General features: G+C 36.2%; 1 protein-coding gene across 2 annotated transcripts in view; it reads right to left on the bottom strand.

Annotated features, from left to right (window-relative positions):
- Positions 1 to 19,541, bottom strand: part of Cacul1 (CDK2 associated cullin domain 1) — an 81,514-nt gene that overhangs the window by 13,550 nt on the left and 48,423 nt on the right. For both annotated transcript variants that reach the window (XM_004838838.4, XM_004838839.4), the window contains exons 4-5: positions 10,491 to 10,586; positions 2,302 to 2,404 (exon numbers count right to left, since the gene is read on the bottom strand). In XM_004838838.4, the coding sequence (XP_004838895.1) occupies positions 2,302 to 2,404; positions 10,491 to 10,586 (199 nt within the window). The remainder of the gene's footprint in view (positions 1 to 2,301; positions 2,405 to 10,490; positions 10,587 to 19,541) is intronic.

Below are 19,541 nucleotides of genomic sequence, written 5' to 3'. Positions count from 1 at the left end.
GCAGTCACTGTCTTCATACATGAAGGACACTCATTGTGAATACCAAGTACTAAATTATTTTTCAGCAGAGGGTGTTCGTTTGCCTTGCTTCACTGCTTTAAGACATGGTCCCCTCATTTCCTGACACACCTCCCATCAAGAGGTGGGGTCTGTGTCCTATACCCCAGGAGTCTAGGCTCTGTGACCGCTTGCTGAAGGGATACAGCAAAAGTGACAACAGTGACAGTTTCTGGGCTCAGGACTTAAGAAACTGGCAGTTTCCATTTCTTGTATCTTGTGACTTTTACTTAGAGGAGACAGGAGAGAATCCAAAAGCCATACCAAATTAGCGGCTGTGTAAGTCAGCTATTTGGAAAGCCCCAGCCCCTGTTGAGGCTTATCAGCCAGTGCTGAGCAGAGCAGGGACAAACTGTCCCACATTAAGTACCCTCCACAAGTTAAAGAGCAAAATGAAAGACTGCTGTTGTTTTAAGCCACTAAGTTCCTGCATGATTTGTTATATGTTGTATATAACAGAATATTAACATTTCCAAATGTATCTGAAGCCAAAAGGAAGCTCCTGATCAAATTTTAGAACACAGAAATTGAGTATAGTTAGGGTGTTTTGTTAGAGCATGCAGGTGACAGTAAAATGTGCGACTAAAGATTTCAATCCTTAATAGCAGTGTTATTCTGTTTAAATTAATTTTAATCTCTCTTTGCCTTAGCTTCTGTGGTAATGACTGTACCTATCCTACAGGGTTATGAGAACTAAATAAGCTAATATTTGTAAAGTATCTGGAACAGGTCCTACTACACATAAACAGTATGTGGGTGTTTTCAAAAATCTCTTTGATGATTATGAATATAACATTATTAAACATTTAGAGTCCCTTGGAACCCAAACCAGTATGACTAGTGATCACTTTTAATTAATCTCTCTTATTCTAAGTCCAATGCCTGGTAACTGTCCAGTACATATATAATAAATTTAGTTTTATCCAATTTACAAAAGCTTGATGGCTTTTTCAGTTTATTTTGAACAGGTATATCTACCTATCTTTAAGTCTCATTTGTATTGAAAACCAGATTGTATAATAAACAAAAGTAATTTGTTAATGCTTTTTCTCTCACCAAATCAGTATTTTATTCTCTTTTGAATATTTTTTCCATATGCCCAATAAAATTCACTTCCAAATTCCTAGCAAGTTTAAAAACATATTTACAAAGAAAATAAGCTTTTGTATCAGATGGTAGCATTTCTCCATAGAATTTTTTGTTTGTTCGTTTTTTGGGTTTTTTTGGTACCAGGGATCGAACTCAGGACCTTGAGCTTTCGAGGCAGGCAGCGGCACCACTAAGCTAAATCCCTGACCCCATTAAAAAATTAATTTAAAATAAACTTTCACCAAGTATTTCACCAAAATGTTGTGGTACATTTTGCAACAAAGAGAAGACAATGTCAACAACAGAAAAAATGGCTATAATTAACAGCTACACTATCTCATGAGATAACATTCAAAGATGTCTGTAAACATTTGTGTAGCGTTAAAAATATATATATGCTCAAGATTCTGGGTCTCTATTTTAGATTATGGAATCCCTTGAGAACATAATAATAATAAAATATGTATTATCTTCATCTAGAATCTTATCTGAAAATCCTGCCTTTCTAAAATAAACTGGCCCAATGTTTAAAAACTCCAGCTCTTAATTTAAAATTAAAAAATGGAAAAAACGAGTTTATGGTCAAGCATAGAAAAATTCTTTTGTAAGTTCACTACGGTAACAGTAATTAGGATTAACAGGAAAGCAACACAATACATACTGCAAATTCAACTATATACCAATTCTTTGAAAAGGCCTTGGTGTGTGTATATACTTCATAGAAGATGAGCTTTTAAAGGGTGCTGAGACAGTAAGCCTGGGGCGTCCTAAACTCCAGCTGGAGAGGCAAATCCTTTTAGGAAAGGCAGCATGAGGTGCTACGCACTGTGAGGGGCAGACAACCTGGGAATGGGGAGAGAAGAAAAACTAACTGGACATTGCATTGCGTAATCATCTGCAAAGCCATGTTAAGTTTTTTATAAGTCCTAACTCACAGAAGAGAAAATGCAGGACCACAAGAGGCTAAGAAACTTACCTAACACCTTCTACTAACGACTTCCCCTTTGTGTCTCTCTCTGTTAAATGGGGTAGACTTCAACACTTCCTGGTATCTAGTTCAGATGTCAACACTAGGGTTTATATGACAATGCTGGAGGTGGTTTGCTAGTAGTGGCCTCTTACTTCCACAATAAGCTGAATGACCAAATTACTTACGCATTAGGCTGTAAATGTGCTTTTCTGCAACATGTTCCGTAAATAGCTTTATAAGGTCATCTTTTAAATCTCTGTTAAGCTTGGTTTCGATGTAAAACTTATTCTGAAAAAGAAAAATTTTTAAGCATCAATTGGAGAAAATGATTAGTCTCATGAACTAAAATATTAAACATGATTTTAGCAAATAATGCACACTGATTACAAAAACAAACCAAGATCAAACAACAAGAGCCCTAGTACATATCTTACTGGCATGAGATTGCAAGAGCAAGATAAAATGCTATGAACTATAACTTAACATTGCTGTAGAGACTTTACAGAAACACACTGTGTGACGTGCTCTTTTAAATATCTTTATCATGGCCGGGGATTTAGCTTGTTGGCAACATGCCTGCCTTGCAAGCACAAGTCCTGAGTTGAATCCTCAGTCCTGAGAGAGGGGAAAAAAAAAATCTTTATCAGCCAATGGTGATGGTGCACACCTGAAATCCCAGCTCTCTAACAGGCTGAAGTGGGAGGATCTCAAATTCAAGCCCAGCCCAGGCAACTCTGCAAGTCCCTGTCTCAGAATAAAAAATGAAACAAGGGTCAGAGATGAAGCTCAGTGTTGAGGTACTGGGTTCAATACTCCATACCAAGGGAGAAAGTCCTGTATCACCATCTAAAGACAACACCAGGAGAAAGGCAGCCCTTTCATGATCTATGTGAAAAGCAGGGAGTAAACGTATTGGTGACCCCACCACACATTCCACTTCAGTGATTAGCCCAAGTCATTCCCTGGAGACCATCTGTGCTTCAGAGGGAGACAGCAAAGGTGGCTTAAATTAGACTGAGAAAAGGCCAGGATTGGGGGTTGGGGGAGTTCCTTAGTCATCCTATAACCACAGGAGGACTGTATGTGGTGGACAGCAAGATACAGAAAAGAGCCACTGATTCAAACAACACCTGGAGACTGCTTTGTTTCTGCAGTTCTATTGCAGGACATAACACTTTTCCTTATTTACTCAAATCACTTTGAATCCAGTTTTCTGTTTCCTGCAGCCCAACCATCCTGACTAGAATGACTAGCAAGCCAAAAATGATCAAATCTGTTTATGTATAAATGTTTATGTATAAAAGCAGAAGACTCAAAGATTAATGTTAACAAATTACCGATTCTCCCTTAATATTTTCTCTCTTTAAAATATTTAATGAGATGCATATGATTAAAAAATAAAAACATAAAACAAAGGGTATGCAATATAAAGTTTTCCCTTGCAGATCCTCTGTCTTATTATAGATAGCTACAGTTATTTCTTTTTTTTTGTTTTAAGTTATTTTTTTTTCCCATTAAGTTTATTGGTACATTTTCGGTATAAAATACAGTTACATTCATCATTGGGATCTTGTACCTTTACATGAGTATCTTGGTTATTTTTTTCCCCTTCGCTTGCCCTCCCTTCACCCCCTCCACCCTTCCCTATTTGCAAAGACCTTGTTTCCATTTTTTTCCTTTTCTCATATGTTTTCTTTTCCCTTTTTTCCTTTCCCCTAGCCCTCCCACTTCCCTGCTCCTTTAGATCTTTTCTTCCTGTTACACAATATCAGTTATACATTTTTTAAATTACAATATTAAGATCTAGGAGACATTACCACAGATTTTACAGAATTTAAAAGGATATAGAAAGCATATTACAAAAATCTTTTTTGAAATAAATTTGACAACTTCTAAGAAGTACCTTGGAAGACAAATTAATGAAACTAACTCTGGAGGAAATATAAAATTTGGATAGCACCTATTAAAGAAAGTATATTCCTAGCTTGAAAACCTACCTATATGACAACAGTAGGCTCATAATCATTTTAACTGATAAATTATATCAAACAAAGCAGAAAAAAGAAGGAACACTTCTCCCCTCATTTTAGAAACTCAACATTGTGCTAATCGTAAAACTGGATAAAGATAATAGAAGAAAAAGGTATGAACATAGATAGAAATTTGTTTAACAAAACAAACTATTGGAAGTCAGATCTGGCAGGATGTAGAAAGTGGTTTTGTTATAGGGATGGCAGTGTTGGTTCAGCATTGGAAGATCCACCCCCAAAAGTCATCATTTTAACAGAGGAAAGGAAAAAGCCATATGATCCTGTCACTAGTTGGAGAAAAAGTATTGGACTAAATTCTACAGCTGTTCGTGGTAAGAGCTATCAGGAGACTAGAATTAGAACGGAAACTTCTCAACAGATTAAAGACATGTACTCCATACTTCCAGCGAGAATGCCTTCTATAAATGGAGAAGATCCAATGCTTTCTCCTTAAGGTGGGGAACAAGGACAGGTATGCTTACTCTTTATCTGTCCATTAAACTTTGAAACCTAGTCCCCACCAAAATAGTCTGGCAATAAAATGACACAACTAGGATAGGATTGGCATGGCAGAAGCAAAATCTTTATATGAAGATGAAATGATCATCTATAGAGAAAATACTAAGAAATCTCTAGGAGCCCCTAGAACTTGTACTTGAATTTAGCAGGATTAGAAAACACAAGGTATATATAAAAATTCAGGTCTGTGTATACTTGCTATAAATGAAGAACTGGATATTGAAATTTAAAAGTTATGTAGGAGTACATAGGACCCAGAAAAGTTAAAAACAAAAACAGTGTTGGAAGACGTTTAGTACCTAATTTTAAGACTTCTTCTAAAGCTACAGTAATCAAGGCAGTGTTGGTGTAAGGAAAGACATATAGATCATTGGAATAAAACAGAGAATCTAGAAATAGAACCACACATATATGGTCCACTGAGTTTTGAAAGATTATTTAACATTAGCATTTTATAGACTATAAACTCAATTCAAGAGCCGAGGAAGAGATAGTGTTTGCAGCAAATGGCACTAGAACACCTGGTATCAGTATATAAAAAATTAACTTCAACCTTTTTTTTTCCATATATGAAAATAACTTGAAGGGATCTATGAACCTAAATAAGAAAGCCTAAAAGTATAAAACTTTAAGAAGAAATTATAAGGGAAAATATTTATGAATTCAGGGTAGGCAAGAACTATCTAGGATACAGAAAACATGATGTATAAAAGAAAAAAATTGATAAATGGGATTCCATCAAAATTTAGAACTTTAAATGACATCATTAAAATGAAAAGTAGTCCTTAAACAGACCGTATTTACAATACATATAACCTATGACCAGAATATATAAAGAATTCTTAAGAGCTCATTAATAGACAACCCAATTAAAATGTAGACGTAAGAAGATGATAAATAGCCAGTATAGCACAAGGAATGGTGTTCAACTCTAGAATCAGAAAAATACTAATCAGTACAATAATAAGATTGAATTATACACTCATTAGGGAGATGAAGTTAAAAGTTTTAAAAGCCTTGTCATGACTTTTTCTTTTTGTTGGATTCTCCCCCTTTGCATTTAATTTGTCACACCCAATGGATTCATTCTGCTGGGTTTCCTGGGCTTGGGATCCTCATTGTCTTTTCCTAGGACATTGTCTAAAATTTTTTGGAGTGCTGGTTTGGTATTCATGAAGTTCCTGAGGTGCTCTTTGTCATGAAAGTATCTTATTTCTCCATCCATTTTGAAAGATAGTTTTGCAGGGTACCTCAATCTGGGTTAGAGGCTGTTTTCCTTTAGGGCTTGAAATACATCACTCCAAGCTCTTCTTGCCTTGAGGGTTTGCATTGAGAAGTCTGCTGTGATTCTGATGGGCTTTCCTTTGTGTGTGATTTGTTTCTTTTCTCTCACTGCTTGTAGAATTTTGTTCTTTTGTTGGATTTCTGGAATCCTAACTATTATATGCCTATGTGTAGATTTTTTTTTGATTAAGGCTAGCTGGAGTCCTATATGCCTCACTTATGTGTATGTCAAGTTCTTTTCCCCTCCTTGGGAAGTTTTCTGCCATCACTTCTGTGAAGAGTTTTTTTATGTCATCTGCACTCTCTCCTCTTTCTTCATTGACTCCAATCAGTCTTATGTTATTTTTCTTTGCATCGTCTAGCAGCTGCTGGATTGATTTCTCGTGTTCCATTACAATTTTAAAGCAATTTTTCTTTTCCTGGTCACTAATTGCAATCTTATTTTCTATATGTGAAATTCTATCCTCACATTGGTTCATTCTGCTGCGCAGACTTTCGATGGAATTTTTAATCTCTTGGAAATCTGTTTGCATCTGTTTTATGGATTCCATTTGTTTCCTATGTTGGGATTCCATCATGTTCCTCAGATCCTCTGGTTTTTTTTCTGTGTCCTCTCTACATTTATTAATCATGTCTTGCACCATGAGCAAAATCTTTGCTGTTATCTGAGTAATTATTTCTGATTTCAATTTTCCCAGATCCTTTTCTGTTGCCAGTTCAGAGAGTCCAGGTGGTTGAGTATCAGATTGTTCCATCTCGTTTCCCTTTGGGGTTGCTGTAGGTGATTCAGAAGTCTGTTTTTGAGACTTGTTTATGTGTCTTCTCATTTCCAAGGGAGGGGGTGCTTCTGGCGCCCACACAGCTCACCTTCTCTGCCCTAGGAGCTTGGGATGGCAACAGGAGAGCTTCCTTCCGGGATCTGGGGCCAGCTCAGCTTCTCTGCCCTAGGAGCTTGGGATGGCAACAGGGGAGCTTCCTTCCAGGTGCTGGGACTGGCTCACCTTCTCTGCCCTAGGAGCCTGGGATCAGTACAGTTATTTCTAGAGATATAAATTAGGTAGAAATAGTACAGACAGTCAGACAGGGCTGGGCCCTCGAGGGAGGCAGAGCAGAGATGAGAACACATTACAACTGTGGTTGGCGACATATCTGTTGGAAGCCAGGCCTCACGATAAAGATGGAATGACCAGGCCTACGTACTTCCCCAAGGGATAAGCTGAGTGGCAACAACTGACCCAATAAAGTCTAGAGAGACACCAGTCATGCTGGTGGGTGACCAAGACCTCCAGATCCATCCCTTCCTAAAAAAATTCTTTCTTTCCATGTACACTTAACTATGTGACCTGCTTACCCACTGGATCAATGTTACCTAAGCGGCTGTACTTGTAACCTCACAAGTTGATCATAATTTTGTCCCACATTGTACCCACCTCGTGATTTTGCTCTGTAAGACTTGCCCTGTGAAGTGGGGTCCCTGACAACCCATTTGGGTCCCCTCCTGGCTCTCATGTGCTAAAATCTCTTCCTTGCAATAAATATTTCCTGCTCTTCACCACCGTTGCTCCTTAGAATTCATTCTTTGATTCTGGGGAACATGAATTCAGTATATCTGACATCTACCAGGCTGGGAGTTATATTATTTCCCCTATATCATTTGCAGGTCCTCTTCCCAAAGGTTCCATTCCATACTGGGAAAATTATTATACATTATTTCTAATATGTATTATTCCTTATATGTGTGTACTTTTTTCCCTAAGAAAACACTTGCTAAGGAAGAAATATTATACACTGTTTATATATCACTTTTCACCCTAACACTGTATCCCAGGCAATTTTTCTCTAAAAGAACACTCACATCATTATTTTTAACTGCATATTTCTCTTCTGTTTTCCATTTATTAGTCCCAATAATTTTCCCAGGCCCAATTTTGTTCTATTAAAAACAATACTGCATAATTCTTAAACATATGTACAGTATTTGTATTTGCTTATGAGTTTATTTATATTTCTAGATATAATTCCTGAGCCTTCCAAAGAGAATACCAACGAACATTTCTGCCAAAAGTGTAGACTTATTCCCCTACAGATTCACCAGAACTGAATATTATCAGACCTTTTCAATTTTACTAAAAGTTTTTAAAAAGTTGTTCTATTTTAATGTGCCATTCCTTAATCAGGATGTTGGATGTAGTATCGTGTTTATAAGTCATTTATATTTTTGTGAATTATCTATTCATATTCCTTTGTCCATTGTTCAACAGAAAAGCAGGGTTGATCTTTTTCTAATTAATTCATGAAAACTGAGTATTAAAGAAAATAAATCTGTCTCACATTGCACAAATTTACTGCAATTTTTCCCCACTTATGTTTTGCTTCTGGTATTTTACTACACAAACATTTTTAAACTTTATATTGTCATGGTCTAGTATTTTCCGTCATGACTTGTAGGTCTGGGTGTCACTTAGAAAGGCATTTTCTCATCCCAAGGCTGCTTGATTCCTTCTGGTTCTCTAATATTTCATTTTTAAAGACTTATTCCATTTCTCCAAAGTGACCATCAGTTGTCTCAACACCAGCTAAGGAACACCTTGAGCCTTTCTTATTGATCTGAAATGTCTTCTTTATTAAAATGCCACATATGCTTCAGTGTTTTCTGGTTTCCTTTGCCTTGATCTGTCTATCCCAGAGCCAATGACATACCCTTTACTTATTGTAGCTTTCTCATTCATTTCAATACCAGTGAGGGATTATCACCTCTCATTTGTCACTTTAGCAGCTTTCATAGCTATTAGTTTCATTCTTTTCCCATATGAATTTTATCAAAAGTCTGCCGTATTTCCTTTCTAAGAAATTGTTTCCCTGCCCAGAAATAAATACTTGGTTTAAGTTTATTTAAAATTAATTTTTAATGGGGCTTAAATAATTTCTGCAGTTGCAGAAAAAGATATGCAAACTATGAAAATATGCCAAGCTTTATTTATAACAAGAGAAATGTAGGGGCTAGGGATTTAGCTCAGTGGTTCTGCTGCCTGCCTCGCAAGCGCAAGGTCCCGGTTCGATCCCCAGTACCAAAAAAAAAATAATAATTTTTTAAAAAATCAACTATCTAGCTACTTTCATAACTGATTTTTAAATCAAAACTCAGAACATAATTGAACTGACAGTACACTTTAAATCAGATATCTATTTGATACCTGTAGTTTATATACAAGAATAAAAGATAAAATAATTGTTTTATAGAGATAATATTTTGACTAGTTTCACAATTCACAAAGGAGTTCTGGTAATTAAACCAAAAGCAAAGCCTTTTTATCAATTTTTTCCAAGACAAATCTTGGTTAAAAACAGAAGGCAGGGCCGGGGATTTAGCTCAGTGGTTCCGCTGCCTGCCTCACAGGCACAAGGTCCCAAGTTTGATTCCTAGTACCAAAAAAAACAAATAGAAGGCAAAACCAAGTTTCTTCTGCATTATATTAACTGTAAAACTCTGATTAACTTTTAAAATGATTAGTAGTACCCAAAGAATTATTATTTTTAAATGAAAAATAAGAATGAGTAGATTTAAATGAAATTAAGGAGTACAATAAGATCTTTTGGAAAGTGCCTTCTAAATTGGAGGTAGGAGGGGGTAGTTGTTTTCTGCTTTTTAAAAAAGTATATTTTATGAAAAATGATCATTTTTAAGATTGGTATTCCACACACAGCAGTGTACATGCTACAGAAGGTAGGATCAACCAAACATCTAGTTCTCTAATCTAAAAAACAAAGAGAAGTTGTAATAACGGCTTCTAGGGGCCCTTCCATTCAGCAGGAACACTAACATTAAGATTCCAAAACTTTATGTATTTATTTATATTTATTTATTTGGTGTCAGGAATCGAAAGCAGCGCCTCACGCTTTCCAGGCAGGCATTGTGTGGCACAGCCCAACTTTATATATTTATAAGGGGGAGAAAACTAATTAACAAGTTATAGTTTACAAATTATACTCACAGCATAACTCTACAAATAAAAGAGATCATCAGAGGGGAATTAATATTTTATTGCTTTACTTTTTACAGAAAGTCTTACTTCACATTTATCACACATATTTTTAAGTGTTTGCCTGAACTCTCCTCTTTCTAAGGAAATCTTATACAGTAAGTCCTCAACTTACAAATGAGTTCTGTTCCAGGAAAACGTTCATAAACTGAATCTGTTCATAATTCTACAAAGTGAGTCTTATACAGTACATATCTGAAAGTTTGTAACTCAAATGTTCATAAGCCGGGGACTGTATTTCTTTATTTTTCCAGGACCAAGCACAGTAACCTTCCACATGACAGAAATAAAAGCTCATTGTGTGATTGCTGATCATTAATTCAGCAAATGTTACTTATGGAATTTCAAATCAGAAAAAGGGAAAAATAGTTGTGTCAGCTATAAAACATTATTGAAATAAGTTAATTTCCACTTCTCAAAATTACACAAAATACAGTATAAGAAAAATAGAACACGTTTAACTCTGCATCTTTTTGAAAGTAGGAAGCAGCTTGAACTTACCATATATATGAAAAGAGGCACAATGCTCTGCAATGCTCCCATATATTGTCCAAGAGCTATATTAAATCTTTCAATATAGAGATCTGGAGGGCTGGCCTGTGAAAAAGAAGGTAAATGTTATCATTGTGGAAAACCAGGTTAAAGTCCTTCCTCCACAATCTGAAATGCAAACAGACTTAGAAGGAATCAAAAATTCATACTGAGATTCACAATAAAGAAAAGGAGATATATTGATACATTTAAGTTAGGATTTCTATCTTGTTCCAAAGATTGCTATGTAAAACAGCTTTGGTTTAACCATCTTTAAAAAATGTATACCTCTGGGGCCAGGGATTTTGCTCAGTGGTCCCGCTGCCTGCCTCAAAAGCGGAAGGACCCGAGTTCAATCCCTGGTACCAAAAAAAAAAAAAAAATCAAAAAAATGTATACCCTCAACATGTCAATTAAAAGATCTGTTCTCTTACTGAGAAAAAAGGTATTCAAAATGAAGACAAGCAAATTATAAAAATTATCACTGAATTATACAGATATCTTCTACAGGAACCAAACTATTGGGGACCAGAATGGGGGCAAGGAAGAACTCAAGAAGTGGAATAGGCACAATAGAGTTAGAATAACTAAGGAGTTTCTGTAGTTACCTTAGGCACAGTAACATTCAGTTTTCTATACTAACTTGGCTGTAAAAAGTTTCTGTAGCTAACCAACTATAAATATTAGTTAAAAAGCAGGAACTAAGATGATCCATATATTTGCAGCTCTGGAGAGTAGTATGATGTAATCACTGCCTATTTAACTCATTGTTACAAAATACCAAGTCACAAAACCATCAAGAGAACACTTCCAACTTTATTGTGTTACAGAAAGATGTGTATGTCCCTCCAAATTTAACATATGTATTTTGAGGGCTGGGGATTTAGCTCAGTAGTTCTACTGCCTGCCTCACAAGCACAAGGTCCCGAGTTCAATCCCCGGTAGGAATGAAAAAATGTATTTTGAAGCCTTAGTGCAGCTCTATTTGAGGTAAAGAAGTATTTGAGTCTACATGGGGTCCTATGAGTGGGCCCCGGTCCTACAGGATTAGTGCCCTCATGCAGAGAGACCCCAAAGAGCTCGCTTACCCCACCTTCGCCCCCACCACATGGCTCAGAGGAAAGGCTATGTGGGGGCTTCAGTGAGAAGGTTGTCAGTCACGAGCCAGGAGAGCCCTCACCAGGAACTGAACCAGCCAGCTCTTTGACCTGGGGAATGCCAGCCTCCAGGACAGTAAGAAGCAAACTTTTGTCATTTAAGTCATCCAAGTCTGTGGCATTTTATTGTGGCAGCCCAAGTGACAACTAAGTTTTATACAAGATCATCCATGTACTATTTCATTCTCTAAAATTTTAATATTAAAGAAATCTGAATGAGACAGTACATTTGCCTAAGACTAGAGCATTAACAAATACCATCCAGGTCTACACTCCTGGGTCAGGGTATTGGGCATGGTAAAAACATCACACAAACAAAACAGAATTTACACAAAGCCTTAATTTTCAAGGATATTTATATGGCACATTAAAGCGCTGCTAAATATTAAATTTAAAAGTAAGAAACTATAAAGCCATGGCTAAATTATTTTAGAAATGTCCAAATATTTCAATACTATTTTAAAATAAGATTACATTTTTTTTCAGTTCTACTTAGAAGTTTAAGTATGTATGTGGAACTGTCTTTACTTCTCTCAATTCATTTTCCAATTTACTGAGAACAGTCCTTACAAATTTGATACATGCTTCATGCTTTATTTCCATTTCTTTTCCCAGACCCCCTAATTGCCTGCAAAGCAACTGTTATTTCCATTTTACATACAAGGCAAATGGGACTCAGAAATATTCAGTCATTTGATGACTATCACTCCACAGCTAACAAGCCTAAGAACCATGGTCAACCTGAGTTCTCTACTTATTTAAATTCTCTTTTTGGCACCTTGAAATTTTAATGCAAGTTCAAACTTCACAACTTGGGGCCTCTCTCTCTGCCTACCTGCCTCTCTGGCTTCAGTCTGCTGCTCCTCACACACAGTCCAGCATGGTGCTGGCATCGAACTACCAGCAGGTTCCAATCATCTGCGCAGTTTCAGGCCTCCCAGATGATTCTTTCTACATAAATGTCTCTCTCCCTGCCCCTAATTAGACTCACCCTGGCCAGCTGCCAGTCATCCTTCAAGATTTACCTTACTTCCTCTCAAATAATGGCGCTCCACGGTACTGCAATGATATACCACACACACTGTACTTCTCACATCCAGGCTGGTCTCTAGAACTAACTAAAAAGCCCCTCCCTGGAGGGCAGGGTCTGTGCTTTATTTATTTCCACCTGACCAGAGTACCTAGAACACAGTAAAGATAAGGACAGAGTCTTGTTGAAATCTCAACTTTAAATCTAATCTAGCCTTGTATAAATCTAAATTCCTGTTCCACTATTTAACAAGGCTATGTGACACTGGACAAGTCAGTTAACCCCCTGAATTTCAATGGCCAATACTAAACAGGAAAAATAACTGTGCTACTTCCAAGATATGCTGAGAATCAAAGAAAATAACATGAAAGTGCTTGACAAATGTCAAGTACTGTACATGTAACTGGTAACAGTAAAAAAAAAAAAAAACCTCCTTTCTGAATTAGCAACTCATTTGCCAAATACTTTAGAAAAATCCATTAACATTTTAAAAAGCATTCTTTAAAGAACTTGGGGAAAATGGTTCCATGTTAAGATAAACTTTTAACTATCATTAATGAACAGAATTACATGCATTTCTTCTTCTAAACTGCTTCAAACAGCTCTTGAAATATTTCAGCATTCAAAGAAATTTTAAAAGTATCATCATATTTAAAAGTATCACAGAAGTTACGGCATTAAAATAACTTTCCTTTTTCATACACACTTTATCCAAAAGTTAAAAATATGAACACTGATCAAAAGGCATATTTAAAAGCAAGCAGAATAAAATTGAATTCCTTACTTATCCTTTTTAAGAATTCCCAAAGCCCAAAGGTTATGAGTATTAAAAAGCACCTTTTACATTGAAACAACTGTCAGAATACTTTTTTCTTTTACATTTCATGCAGCACTTAACTCAAACCTTTTGAAATGAAAAGACTGTAACATATACTAAAGACACATAAAGACTAACAAATAAACCTAATCTTTTTTAGCAAACTAGAAATAAATACCATTAAAATCTAGAAATAAAAGCCATTCTTAAAAAGTTAATCAAATTGTTCTTCCTTAAAACAAAGTAACAACTATACTTTAAGCCCCACTGGGAAAACTGGTACCTAACTTGATTTACATTATTTCAATATTATAGTGGTTGACTTGGAAGTTAAATGAAAATTTTTTCTCAAACAAAACAAGAAAAAGCAAGCTGCCAGAAAAATAACTATTACTCTAAACTTGCTCCAACTTTTTATAATATGCCTAGACTCTCTGAAATTCATAATTATAGCTGGGTAGGAATGATTATTTTTTCCTGTGTCTCTCTGTGTGTGCAAGGAGTAATGCATTCATTTGGTTTAAAATTCAAAACAGCTCAAAGCCATTTAGAGTTTGACTTTTCACCCCTTCTTCCCTGAAGCAACTCTAATTCTCTCATATCCTTCCAGAAGAACTGTATGCCTACACAAAATAATTAGGTGTCTCGTTTACAGCTCTTTTTGCACAAATGCGAAAGTATAATAACACTGATTTGCAACTCTCCCAACTACCTTCAAGTTGGTTTTAGTCCAGTGATTCTGGAACCCTTAAAATAGTAACTGAAGATTCCAAAAGGCTTTTGTTTACATAGCAATGACCACCTTGCAATTAGAAATTCAGCCAAATGTAGTGGCATGGTGCCTGCAGTCCCAGGTACAAGTGAGGCTGAGGGAGAAGGGTCACTTGAACCAAAGAGTGACACTTGAGCCTACAGAGCACAGCGAGAGCTTGTCTCACATTAAGAAGTCAATTAATCAACAGGCTTTAAAATATACATTCATTCTAATATGACAATAAACTCCTCACATCATAACATATTTTTATGAAAAAAATTCTTTTCCAAAACAAAATATTTTAGTGTCATTATTTTGACATTTTACAAGTCTCAGAGCTGGGATTGGTAGAAGATAGCTGGATTCTTATGCCTGCTTCAGTTACTGAATCAATTGTGATGTACTGTTTTGAAGGAAATGGAAGCCATTTATCATACAGATATATTTATACATGGAAAAGAAGGCATGTTTTATCTTCAGGTAATTGTAGATATTCTCTAAAATATGACAAATGATGGTTTCTTAAAGGTTAGTCACAATATGAAATCTGAAACTTACAAATGAATTTTTATACTCTATTAAAACTCTTTCATTTATCTTCTGGTTTGAATTGATCTTCAACACATATTTTCCATCATTATTCATTAGGCATATGCAAAATACTGAGTTATATAGATCTTCTAAATGTTCACACATTTCATTAGACAACATGAAAAAGAATAAATTTGTTAGTATCGCCACCTATTTTACCAGAACAGCCTTTTTAAGTATTAGAAGGCTATTATGGTCCTAGTGGTAGATAAAAATTTTCCAAACTTCTAATATTGACAACAAATACTGTCAGCTATTTTCCTTCAACAGACTTATTTCACTTGAAAAAATACTAAATATTGGTTTAAGAAAATATTGATTAAATAATAATCACACAGTAGTTTGTCAACCACTCATTTTGTCAAGTAAAAATGATGTATAGCAGGAGTGGGCAGAGCTAGTTTGCTAAAACTCATGCAAACACACATGTGCTTGTCAAAATAAGCACTGTACTTTGGTATACTGCTTCCCATTTCTTTATGTAGAATATCTTTTTGAGTACAAAGTCACAATTCAATAAAATGAGTAATTTTCACTGCTTCATCTTGGGCATTCCGAAGTGAAGCTGCCTTTTAAAATTTTGCTTGAAATGTAGGCCCACAGAAGTGAAGATCTGTACTAAGGCTCCAGCAGCGCTTTTGTACCATCAGAGCAGATGTCAGGTAGTGAAAAGGCCAAATAAGACCTTAATGAAGAGAGAAAAACAGTTTTGACTTTGCAGACATCCTGAAAGGAACTCAGGAACCCTTAGAGGTTTCCAAAGGATACACAATTTTTTAGTTCATTACAGCTTTTAAATTTTATTTACTTACACATATTTACAACACCTAATAAATACATTCACTGTGGACAGCTGGTACAAGTAGATGACAGCTTTTTTCCTTTTACTTCCTCTTCACCTCTCACCTCCCTTCATCCCTTCCGCAAAAGATCTCCTCTTTTTTATTATCTATCTTTAATTTGCTTTTTATTTAAATTTTGAGCTTCTAATATAAGAGAAACCAAGTGATATTTAAGCTTGTATGTCTGATTTCACTTAACATTATGGTCTCAAGTTGCATCCCTTTTCCTACAAATGCCTCAAATTTATCCTTTATAGCAGAGTAGTACTCCATTGCACATAAATACCACATATTCTTTATTTATCTGCTGATGGACATATACAGGCCATTTCCAAGATTTAGCTGTTATGAATTGTGCTAATATAAACATTGGTATGCATGTATCACTGTAATGTTTTTGATTCCCTTGGAAGATACCTAGAAAGGGACTAGCTGGTTCAAATGGAATTTCTAGTTTTAGTCTTTTGAGGTATCTGCATACTGATTTCCATAGTGGTTATACTGGTGTACATTGCCACCAACAGTGTAGAAGGGTCCCTTTTCCCCACAGCCTCACCAGCATTTGTTGTTAATTGATTTGATGGAATCTGTGTTGTTTTAATTTGGATTTGTCTAATGATCAACAATCTTGAACATTTTTTCATGTATTTATTTGTCACTTGTACTTCTGAGAAATTACCCATTTTCTGACTGGGTCTTTTATTTCAGAGGCTTAATTTTTTTTTTTTTTTAGTTCTTTATATTAATACCCTGGCCAAGATGTAGCTGACAAATATTTTCCCCATTTGGTAGACTTGTCATTTCACTGCCTTGGTTGTTTCTGTCACTGTGTGTTTTAATTTGATATAATCACACTTGTTGATTCTTGATGTTATTTCTTATACCATTGGGATTCTGTTCAGAAAGACCTCGCCTACAGCTGACTTCATAAGTTTTACCTATTTATCTTCCAGCAGGTTTTGTTTTACTATTTAGATCTTTGAACCGTTTTGATTTTAGTTTTAGTACATGGTAAAGAGATATGGGTCTGGCTTCAATTTTCTGCATGTGTATAGCCAGTTTTCCCAGCACCGTATGCTAAAGAACCTATCTTTCCTCCAGTGTATGTTTTTGGCCCTTTGTCATATCAGATGGCTGAAATGTACCTGGGGTTGTTTCTGTGTCCTCTATTCTGTTCTATTGTCCCACATGCCTGTTTTTGTGCCAGTATCATGCTGTTTTTATCACTGTAGCTTTGTAATATAACTTGAAATTCGAGACTTGTGATGCCTCCTGCTTTGCTCTTGTTGCTCAGGATTGCTTTTGTTATTCTGGGTCTCTTCTGGTTCCATGTGAAAGTTAAGATTTGTTTTATAGCCATGTGAAGAATGTTCCTGGTGTTTTTATTGGGAATGCATTAAATCAATATATCAGTTTTGGAAGTACAGCCTTTTGGATGTTACCTAGTTCTGTCTACACAGGAAGAAGAGATGTCTTTCCACTTTCTAATGTCCTCTTTGATCTCCTTTATTGGTACTTTTTGTTGTGGAGGTCTTTCACTTCTTGATTATGTTAATCCCTAAATATTTAGCTTTTCTTGATGCTATTGTGAATGATACTGCTTTCCTGATTTCTTTCTGGGTGAGTTCATTATTGGTGTATAAGAATGGCACTGATTTTTGTGTGTTAATTTTGTATCCTGCTACATTGCTCAATTTGGTTATTAATTCTAGGAGCCTTTTGATAGAATTTTTTAGGTCTTCCATGTAAAGGATCATGTCAACTGCACATGATAATTTAACTTCTTCCTTTCCTTTACAGATCTTTTCTGTAGATCTTTACAGATCTTTCTCTTGCTTGATTGCTCTGGCTATTGTTCTGAGTACATATTGAACAGGAATGGTGATACCTTATCTTGCTCTTGATTTTAGAGCTTTTCCCCATTTAATGTGATGTTGATTGTTGGTTTCTCATAAATGGCTTTTGTCAGATTACTTCTGCTACCATTTCAGAAAATTCAGCTGGATGACTTTTGATTTCTTCTAACTCAATGCCCTCTAGATTTGCCTTGGGTGAGTTAGGAGTTATCGGATGCATCTTGCTTCCATGTTTTCTTATTTTCTATTTTTGTTGTTGTTGATTTGTTTTCTGCACTGAGGCTTGTAAATTGCTTGTGGTAGGTAGCTTTATTACTAGTATCCAGACCTTTTTAGGAAATGACTACTTTTCAGAGATGTCTTCTAGGCAGAGGTGGGTTTTGGCTTTTAAATCTGTCCCAAGATCCTGTCTCTTCACTTTAGGGATGAAAGGTTGTACCGTGTTTGGCCTAGCACCCAGTTCTTTGGTACTGGACTATAATATTGTTTATAAACCCCAGACAATCTAAGTATTGGCATACAAGTAAGAGTAATTGATAACAACAACTATGTCACCTCAACTAAAGTAGTACAATCAGTAATAACAATAGTATCAAGCACAGACTGGAAAATGACAACCAATGATAATTAATAATTTGCCACCTCTGACCATAGGTATAAGATTTATAGTTATATAACAAAATCTGAGACAAATCAGAAAATTATGTACAGTAAATATCCACTCAATAGTGATTTTACCCTAAAGGGAGAAATTTTAAAGGGGAAAAGGAAAAAAAGAGACAAATAAAAGAGAAAGACATTAGAAACAAAACTAAAGGACAAAGGAAGATTACCCATGCCTTGGGGAACTGGTGAAGAAGACAGGAGGGAAAGAAAGGAGGAAAAAACAAAAAAGAACAAAACAAAAAGCTGAAAACAATGTTCACACTCATGAAAAAAAAACCATTAAAAAAAACTCAAAAGCAAAGAGAAGAATAAAAAAAGAAGAAACTTTTGCATGATCTCAAGCCTGTGGTTATCTTCTGAGGGCTACAGTTTTGTGGCAGTGTTCAATTCCGGGTGTGAATCTCCTCTTGCTGGTAGATAAAAGAGGCAGAGTCTAGATTCATGGTGGTGCTGGATAATCACCAGCAAGCCTGTAACAGGATTAGGGCATGGTGCCAGTTCTCACAGTTTCAAATACATGGGAATTCAGGCTGATCCTGGCCTCTGGTTGTGGGGTTGGGACCTAAGTCTTTTAACCTGTAACACCCCGGGTGTCTCTTGCCAACCTGGCCACTGCTCCCTGACCCTGGAATTCTCCTATGGTTGTCCCTCACCCAGTCACTGCAGGAGTTTACCACTGGAAGCCCTGAGATGAAGCCAACCCATAGCTGCTCTGAGTCCTGGGTTCAGCTGGCCCCACCCTAAAATGGCATCCAACCAAGCACTCTCTCCAGGGCATATGGCAGTTGCTTGGATTGGAGTCACTCACCAATTACTGTAGTGCACAGCATCCACTGCTCTGTTCCACTGGTGTGTTTCTCCATGAATGCCTCTGGAGTCGCCCACTTTCACTGTGTCTCTGTAGATTCAATCTTCCTTTCTCACAACACAAGCCAGGAGCTGGGGAAAAATACAGATTGCCCCTCCCTTTTTCTGTGCTGTGGTCTGACTCTTCAATTTCTCTGTAGGCTCCAATTTTCCCTTCAGGTCCTTCCTGGGTCCCAGAGATCCACCACCCTCCTTCTTTATTTCCCCAAGCTGTTATTTTCCAGTGTCTGGATATGAATCTTGGACAGGTTGATTTGTTGCTGCTTACCACTCTGCCATCTTCCCGTATGTCCTTGGCTTTTGTCAGATTGAGATAAGGTCCTTTTACACATATTTTCTTCATGTTTTTTTAATCATGAATGGATGTTGGATTTCGTCAAAAGCTTTTTTTACCATCTATTGCTTTCTTATGTAGGTGTGCATTTTATTTATTAATTTTCA

This window comes from Heterocephalus glaber, unplaced genomic scaffold (assembly GCF_053883595.1).
Source record: "Heterocephalus glaber isolate CG9 unplaced genomic scaffold, H.glaber_assembly_v1.0 deba00001497, whole genome shotgun sequence".
Classification (NCBI taxonomy): Eukaryota; Metazoa; Chordata; class Mammalia; order Rodentia; family Bathyergidae; genus Heterocephalus; species Heterocephalus glaber.
The sequence above is the reverse complement of the archived record's forward strand: the minus strand, read 5'-3'. Positions and strand labels throughout refer to the sequence as shown.